The following is an 8,986-nucleotide window of genomic DNA, read 5'->3' on the forward strand; positions in this document are numbered from 1 at the left end:
AACCACGCGCTGCACACCCACCTTGATCTCGTAGTGCCGGTGTCGGTGCCGGCCCAGCTTGGCCAAGATCTCCTCCAGATAATATTCCTTCACCGGGTACATGAAACCCGGCACTTTGACCACAGGGCAATCCCCAAAGTAATGGGAGAAACGCTGGTTGTCTCCCGTGGCGCTCATTAAGACCAGGCGCAGGTCGGGGTTGAGCTTCTGGATGCCTTTCAGGAGGCTGAGCAGGAAATCGGTGTTGACATCTCGCTCGTGGACCTCGTCGACCACGACGTGGCTGACGCCCTCCAGGCTGGGGTTCCCCTGCAGCTTGCGCAGCAGGATGCCCACGGTGCAGAAGAGGAGGGCTCCTCCTCTGGCAGGTGGCTTGCTCTCCAGCCGCACCTGGTAGCCCACGTTCTTCCTCATGTTGGGACCCAACTCCTGTGCCACACGCTGGGCGACCGAGATGGCGCTGATCCTCCTTGGTTGGGTGATCACCACGTTGCAGCGGGCGCCGCGTCCCTCCAGGATGTAGTGTTCCAGCAGGAGCTGCGGGATCCTCGTGGTTTTCCCGCAGCCCGTATCTCCCGCTATTACCACTACGGGGTTCTGCTCGATGGCCGAGAGGATGGTGTCCTTGTGAGGATCTACTGGTAGCGGGTGGCTCTCCTGCCATGAAGAGCCTCTCCTTTTCCAGAGGGCCAGGAGATTCTGGCTAAGGCGCACTTCCTCTGCCTCCAACATGGGGATGTAGGTCTTCCCCGTGATGGCGTCACTGATCGCACCAGATTCCTTGCTCAGGTTCATCATGTCATCAGCAATCCGCGGCCTGGATTCCCTGATGTCCACCGGGTACTGGGAGAGATGGAGAAAGTCGGCAGGGACAAAAACGTTAGTACCAGTCCCGAGAAGGACAGAAAGAAACCAGGGCCTGGAACAGACTGAGCCAGACTGGCTTTGCGGTGACCACGAAGCTTTGCCACGACCACAAAGCTCTGCCAAAGTCTCTTCAGTTTTTAGGTAGCTCACCCCCTTATATTCTGAATTGAGGTTATTTTAAATGAGAATTAACTTGGGCAGCTCCTTGCATTTTCCTCATTCCATCCCCTGTTTTAAGAGATGCTGAACCAACAGGCACAAAGCAGTAACTCCAGCTCTCCAAGTCGGTGGCTACGCTGCACACAGGTGATGCAACAGCTTTTGGAAACTATCAAGTTACACCACCACTCTCCTCTCCCTCAGGAAGTCCAGACACGTAACTTGCACAAAACATAGAATATTTCTGGCTTAGCAGAACGCTTATCTTGGCAAAAGAAAAAAACAGAAGTCCCACATCCCACAGGAAGAACTAAAAGGAGCAACAATAGGTCAGGAATTGTCTAGGACACAAATCAAAGCACTGGCCCAGATGTTCGGAGGATAAAAAGTTCATCTACAGATCACTACTTCTGGGTTCAGCCTTACTCGGAGGCACAAAGCCATCCCCCTTCCACGCACGGTGTGACAGCTCGCACTGGTGTAAGCACAGGAAGCAGACCAAGTCCCTCCAAGATGCTGCTGGTTTTCTAACTTTTCTAGCCCTTAGTTCATTAGAAGCAGCCACTTAGACAGAGTCTTGACTTTCTAGGACATTCACTACTGCTTCGCTTACTTTACAGTGCCTGTAAGATACCGTAAACATCGACTGATACAGGTAAGATCGACTAAATCCTTCACTCTTCAAGCCCCAGAGTACTGCACCAGTAACTTACCAACTATCCAGCACAGGCATTATTTTCAACGACTTCAACAAGCTACACACATTTGTGCCTGAGCTACACTCAACCTCACCTTACCTTAGCGCTAACTGCTGCTTTGGCAGCCAACGCTCCTAAGGAACCCTGTCTTGGCACTGCGCCGGCTCCCACGGGTGCTGCTCACCACTGGCCCACCAGGCAGTGGGATCTCCTGGGGGAAAGCACCACCAGGTGCCTGAGGACTCGCACCCACCACTAAGGTACAAAAACATGAGAGACATTCCCAAGGGAAACGAGGAAGCGCTGGCACCGGGTCCTTGTAAAGCTACGAGGCACAACCAGAGTTTAACAGAACCAACGCTGCCCAAGGCAGCCAACAAAGGAGAAAATAAGTAACCCAAAACTGCCCCAAAAGCCAAATGATGCAGACAACTGCCACAGGCGCCTACAGAGAAGCCCCTCTGCCCAGGAAAGGTCTCTCTTCCCCAGAGGTCAGCAGAGAACGATCAGTTTTTGTGGCAAACTATCAAGCCACGAATTCCCTCAATGTCTTGACCTGAAGCTTTCAACCCACATGCAATTCCTGAAGTCAAATGGGATCAGCCCCAGGCGATTCTCGGACGGCTGAGCAAGCCTTACGTGATTCAGGTAGTTCTCAATCTTGCGCAGGGTCGCTTCAGGGACTTTGATGTGGCAGGGTTTTCTCTGGTTCTCCCCAAGCTCCCGTAGCGAAGTCATGTTGTACATGGCATGGCTGAGGGGGTTGTTGTTCTTGTCCACCAAGCCAAGGCTCTGCAGAGGAAGCGGCAAACACCACTGTCAGCCACAAGACGCTGCGTCCGAAGGGCTGGTATATAGAGCACACGGGTTCTGTGTGTTCAGAAGAGTCAACTCCTTACTCCGTAGCCCAAACCCATCACTCCTTCTTTCGCCACAGCAAAAACTGAGATATGACCCCATCTCGGCTCTGGTGAAACATAACAGAGTCACCTGCTACCTCTCCCCAACACAATACTCACAAGGAGGTCTTGAACAGACCCCTCAAAGAAACAGCAGCCACAATTGTACCTAACAAAATCCTCTTGTGAGGGCTGTAACTCTCTTGCTACAGTTCTGCTGTGTTGTGCCAATTCCGTAAGTCCTATTTCTTGGAACCTCTGCTGACTCTAGAGTCTGCAGCAAAACCATTGCAGCGGTAAGTCTGCATTAGCCCACCCACAAGAACGAGTCTTCACAGAGAGCAGGAAGGTGGCCAAGAGAACAGGCCAACACTCCCAGGGCGATTCCTGGCCAGCCCTTGGCGAGGGCTCAGGACAAGCACCCCTCTTCACAAGGTGATCACAGATTACACAGCAGCTGGACTGAACCCTAAGCTTTGGAAAAACCCTTTATTAAGCATGGAACCAAAGATCAGGTAATAGCAAGCATCACCCCATTGGGCTCAAATATGGTAAAGTCAAGTTCAAGGAGCCTCTGTTCACAGACACGTGATGCAGGAGCCTCATGCACTTACCTTAAGCTTCTGACAGGCCAGCGCCGCCGCTTTGTTTTCTGCTTCCACCTTGCGACGGCCCTTGGCAGCAAAAGTCATGGGACAGGGCCAGCGCAGCGTGAGCTTGCAGATCTTGGTCTTGGTGCCTACTGTACGGAACTGCATGTATTCCTAAAACGCACACAAATACCATCAGGTCTGGGGAGGTGTTAAGAGCCTACGTAACTAGGCAGGCGTTTTCAAATACTCTCTGTTATTTCCAAGCAGAGCTTAAGTTGGCTTTTGGTTGGGTTTGCTTTTTTTTTTTTTAATCAGTGTACTAGAACAGGTTTACTGCACTGAATTCCACCCCCGCAGCTCACAAGGCACCGGCTAAGGAGAAGTGAGAGCAGACAGCCGCGTGGAGAACGTCACCGAGCGCCTACGGGGTGGAGCGCAGCTACTGTTTGCTAGGCAGATGAGGTCTGGGAAGGAGGTTGGTGACACACACCAAGGAGGAGGATCACCGGATCCTGGCAAGAATCAGGTTGTGGAAAGATTCCGTCAGCACAGAAATCGCACACTGCTCCGCGTAACACCGACTTGTGTTTGTTGCAAATCCATGGGGAAACGCAAACCTGTTACCTGTGAAAATATCCTCCTTCATTCAGACAGCAGCTCCTCTATTGCTCTGGCCTGAAGCAACAACATGCCTCGTGCTCCTATTAAGACATTTCCTCAATTCTCACCACAAAATCTCTCCCTTGCTCTTCAGGCTGATTTTTCTAGGTCTAGTTTTTTTAACTTTCCTTCCCCCCCCAGCTCTCTGCTGCCCAAAAACCAAACATCTGACACGATTCCAGTCGGAGTCTTTGAGCTCCATCCCCGGCAGCGGTCTAACAGCCCCTCACCTTGACTGTGGAGGAAGAGGTTGCAATCTGAATCACTTGGGCCAGGAGATTTTTGGGAAGTGGGAACTGCGTCAGGGCACGGATGGCAGTGTTGTCGTCTGTCATTTCAATGGAACTCCCTCCTCGGCTAGATGGAAGACGAGAACAGTTTGGTACACAAATATCCACTCTGTGCTCAGACCCACCTCCCTTCAGGTCTGCTACTGTGGTCTGAAACTGAGCAGTTAAAGGCACAGGGAATTTTGGTCATCTGAAAAATCAAGCTCTGTCTTGCTGCTAAAGTCTGTCACAGAACTATCACCCAGCCCTGTAAAGCCACCTACTAAAAAGCAACCAAACCTTTACCCAAAAAAAACAGTACAAACCAGATAAATCTGTTAAAATTTGTTGATGTTAATAAATAAGTAATTCTGAATCCAAGGAGCATCCCTAAAAACTACCACCACCAGGTCCATACTGATCTCACTCCTGTTCACTATTAAAAAAATCCGAGATTTGTGCTCATAAAACATCAAATTAAGCAAGCAACTATGGTGATGAAAAGGACCAGATTTAATACTGCCATCAAAACCAGGGTGGTCAAAAAAGGTCGAAGCACACACGTACAATTTCTAGGGATGGAAACCTCTTAAGGCAGGTTCCAGAGAAGAAGCCCGAAGCTTTTCCTTGTGATGACAGCCAGGTATGAGACCAGGCTGCCTCACCACTGCTCGTGCAGAGAACAGGACAGGAATCAGCATCTGGCCCATCTATGGGCCACCCTGGCAATGTGGGAAACTGCAGCCCAACTGTGAGGAACTGCAGCGGGGCATCAGCGATAAAGAAAAGTCTCTCTTTACTGCCCTGGATTAGCTGCTACCAGGGCAGAGGTACCTTGCATCTCTGCCTGGGGTTCGAGCATCCGGATGTGCCATAGGGAGATAATCAGAAACGTCGATTGCTTCTTCTTCCAGCTCTCCTTCCTCCAGTTCCCCTTCCTCTAGCTCCCCTTCCTCCAGCTCTTCCCTCCTCATGGCTTTAGGCATCCTGCCCTGATCCATGGGCTGGATGGAATCATCTGGCTCCATCCGTCGCCAGCAGGTTGACAAGTCAGCGAGAGAAGGTCCCGACTTGGAGCGCCACTTGCCCTCCGAGCACCACCTCTCATCGGGACAGCCGAGCTGGTCAGCGAGAAGCCGGTACTTGGCAGCATCAAAGAGCTCATTCCTGGGCCCCAGCAAACCCCAGCCCTGGAAGAGAAAAACGAATCGTTAGCTGCAGTGAAGAGAGAGATATGGGCAACTCTGCAGGAAACCAAAACGCATCTGGTAAAGGAGAGAAATCCAGGAGCCATATCTTCACTTCCCACAGAAAAAAGAGAGAAACTTTGAGAAACTGCAGCTTATTCTCAGACAGTGGCTATGCAACACCAGATCTGAAGCACTGACCTTCATAACTTCACTGTACTTGTTTGATACTGGCTCTGCACATGACATCGACTATGTCCAGCCATAAGCAACTGGGTCCAGCTTTAAAATTTAGAGTAATTATAAAACAGAACACAGACCTGCCACACTGCGGTTTGCACAAAGAGGAAACAGGAGCCTCTGAAGGTACCACGCTTGCAAATATACACAGGGAGTCTGACAGGAGAGAGAGTTACTGAGCAGTAACAGCAAATACACCCAAGGGAAGCTCTACTCGCCATGGATGCTGAGACTAAGACAGAAGCTGATTAAGGTCTAGGCCATAAAAGACCAGAACTAAAGAGTTCACAGAGTTCATGCCTGGCTGAAGCAAGTGGGCTTTATGGCTCAAGACTTCACCCTCCACTTTTGACTAACAGACAGGCCAACTAAGGAAGTGAAGAGTCAAAGAGATAAATTCAAAAATCCTATCACCGAAACAGATGAAGCCTGCGCACTCAAAGGCTTCGAGCTAAGGAGGAGCACAAGCTCACCTTGAAGAGCTGACACGCTGCAGCTGCTGCCTGCCTCTCAGCATCAATCTTCTTGGTCCCATAGCCTTCCACTTCCACATTCTTAGGCCACTTTATATGCAGAGTGACTTTCTGGAAAACAAAGATAAACAGTAAAGTGAGACGGTACAGAACAACCTCTCTCCTCTATCCCAAGTGGAGCTATTTCAAACAGCTCCGAACTCCAGGCAAAGGAGAGAACTACAAATGGAAATCCCCAACAAACTGCTTGTTTGGTCTCTTTGGCAGAAGCTGCATTCCAGGAGCACAGAGAAAAAAGGGACACGAGATGCTCACGGTCACACAGGAGCTGCAGGGCTGAGCCAGGCCGACTTCCAGCACAACGTCATGTGCCCTGGGCCAGCGCCTCGCAGGCTGCAGCCTGTCACCCCAGTGACACAGGCAGCTCCCAGCCTCCTCACGAGCAGGAGAAGGCAGCCTGCAGTCTGCTCTGCCCAACACAAGCTCCTGAGAGAACAACCAGGACCACCAGAGCTCCTCTTTCACCAGCACAGCTGGATGAGAGCAGCTGGAAAACCTCCAGAAGTAATGAATGCTGAGAGCTGAACCCTGCCCTTGTTAAGAAATTGCTCCAAATCAAGAACTGGTTCTACTCCTGGCCCTGCGGATGCTGTAGCTGCATTTCTGCAAGGCTCAAAGGAGGGAAATGCCTGAGGAATTCTCTCCTGCTTCTGCAGCAAAGATGAAAGGTGGCATTAAGGGCCACTGGGAAAACCCCACCTATAAGGCTAGAGAAAAGGCTCCTGACTTTTCAACAGCCTGCATCTGGCTGCCTGCCTGCCATCTGAATCTCATCTTACTGTAGGAAATCGCTACGTATTTTGCCTTGGGGCTCTGCAGGAAAAGGCACAGACCTGCTGAAAGGAAAAAAAAAATAGAAGAAGTCTCACGAAGGCAAAGTTACCTGGCGCTCTTGAAAAAAAACCTTGCTTGCAACCTGGAGAAAGCTTGGTTGGAAATCTCACCTGTCTTTCTGTCCCCACATACTTTTCCTGTGTTGTTGGTTTTTGGTTTTTTTTTTTGCAATCCAACCCTCATTTTCTCCAAGAGTTCCTTTTTTTTTTATCCTGGTTTAGCTATTTTTTTTTTAATCTGAAGTTACCCACAACATTAATCTAGCTAAGTGCTACCAAGAACGTGAACTGATTACGCAAACTAAAATGAGGAGATATTGGTTATGGTTTTCCAAAATTTCAGTTAGGAAACTACAGTAGTGGTCAAGGAAAACAAAACCACAAATAATAATAATAATAAAGGAACTCTAAAGTAACCATTACTAACATACTGCCTAAAATGCAGGGATGCTTAGAAAGGATGTGGCCATAAAAACTGTCTGGGAAATTTTAGACAGAATGTTATTGGAAAATGTTAATCCATCAGAACTGAATCTTTTCCTGGAAAAGGCTTTCAGCTCTAGAACGAGAGCTGGTACGATAAAAGGAGGCAAGCCCTCCAACACGGAGCACCCACCGGCCAAGAACTCCTGCTCAGCACAGACCTGGATCTAGGCCTCTCGCATCTCAAACCTCTTGGCAAACGGTTCGCTTGGAATTCCTCTGCTTCATGTAACCCAAGAGCCTGTACTGCATTGTGCCCTTACGTAGTATTAGAAGGCTCCTTCCACCGCAAACAAATTCTTCTTTTCTGGTTGAACACTGAAGGCTTAGGCATTTGGTCTATTAGAATCTACAATAAAATCTAGGCCTAATAAGGTCTAAAATCTAGCACCTAAAATCTAATTTTCCAAGGTGGTGGGGTACACGGCCCAACATATTTGAGGGCAGACTATGTGTCTTTCTTCTGAGAAAAGCAGGTTCCAGCAAGATAGTTAAAAAAATCCATCCTTCCACAAACAAAAGGAAAGGGACAGGATCTACACCGACATGCATACTGAGGTACGTGAAAAATGAAGAGAAACAGGAAAAAGTGAGGACGTTTCTTGTTTGAAAGATTATCACTCAACTGGTTGTGGAATTAAACCATTCCTACAATTTTCTCTATTAAAGAGTGACTTCCAGGCTCAGTGGCATTCTTGGCTCGCTTCCCGCCCTACGTGGGGACACCACGTAACAGGGTTACCTTTTTTCTTGGCCCATTGGTATGGATGTACACCAGCTTGTCCCTTGCATGCGAAATGCCCAGGGCTCGTCCGATCACGCTGTTGAGCAAGTTCTTAGGCTGTGGAAATTCCTTTAATAAGTCTCTGGAATCTGCAAAAAAAAATAAAACAAACAAAATAAAACAAGAGAGGAACTAAATGTCTTCTAGTTCTTGTGCAGTCCTGTTCAAAGACGTGTTGTAACACCTGCTGCACCGCAGCTCTGTGAGCACCGATGGCTCTGAGGTTACAGAGGAGTGAGCAGAGGCAGTAACGGGTTTGCCTACAACACCTCCCCGCACCAGCGGAACGGTACACGGGAGCGCAAAGTCTCCCGAGCTCCAAACTCAAGATGATGCTGCAAATCCGAAACGGGCAACCATACTTCTCCTGAAACCCACAGGTTATTTGTTTCCCCCTCTTTCACTAGTGGGAGTATCCTCTAGCGAGCACTGCCAGTCTAACTCCGCGATTCAGTGACACCAACAGTCACGTGCAGTTTGTAAAGACCTTTTTCCCCCTCAAAAGAACACAGTATCAACAGGGAAAAAAAATAACAAGACAATATCTCCTGTTGAATCTGAAGACAAACATCCTAGCACAGAATTCAAAGCCCAGATCAATGTGTAGGGCTGGTGACGTTTCCTCGCTATGGAGGCAAAAGCAGCTCTGTCCTTCTTTGATATCAGAAATAAACTGAGCGATGACTATTTCGAAAAGACTTTGGTATCTGCATGCCCCTCGGGAACTGTACTCACCACCTCGGGTAACACAAGTGACACGCTAGACCCAGTCACTGGCAGT

At 49.2% G+C, this 8,986-nt stretch overlaps 1 protein-coding gene across 1 annotated transcript in view; it reads right to left on the reverse strand.

Moving 5' to 3' along the window:
• The window catches only part of DHX30 (DEAH (Asp-Glu-Ala-His) box helicase 30), a 16,332-nt gene extending 8,038 nt beyond the window's left edge, over nucleotides 1-8,294 (reverse strand). The window contains 7 exon segments of the mRNA XM_009871468.1: nucleotides 22-843; nucleotides 2,364-2,516; nucleotides 3,238-3,387; nucleotides 4,107-4,233; nucleotides 4,980-5,335; nucleotides 6,046-6,156; nucleotides 8,164-8,294. Coding sequence (XP_009869770.1) covers nucleotides 22-843; nucleotides 2,364-2,516; nucleotides 3,238-3,387; nucleotides 4,107-4,233; nucleotides 4,980-5,173 — 1,446 coding nt within the window. The 5' untranslated portion in view covers nucleotides 5,174-5,335; nucleotides 6,046-6,156; nucleotides 8,164-8,294.
• Between the last annotated feature and the right edge of the window lie 692 nt (nucleotides 8,295-8,986).

This window comes from Apaloderma vittatum, unplaced genomic scaffold (assembly GCF_000703405.1).
Source record: "Apaloderma vittatum isolate BGI_N311 unplaced genomic scaffold, ASM70340v1 scaffold24656, whole genome shotgun sequence".
Taxonomy (NCBI): domain Eukaryota; kingdom Metazoa; phylum Chordata; class Aves; order Trogoniformes; family Trogonidae; genus Apaloderma; species Apaloderma vittatum.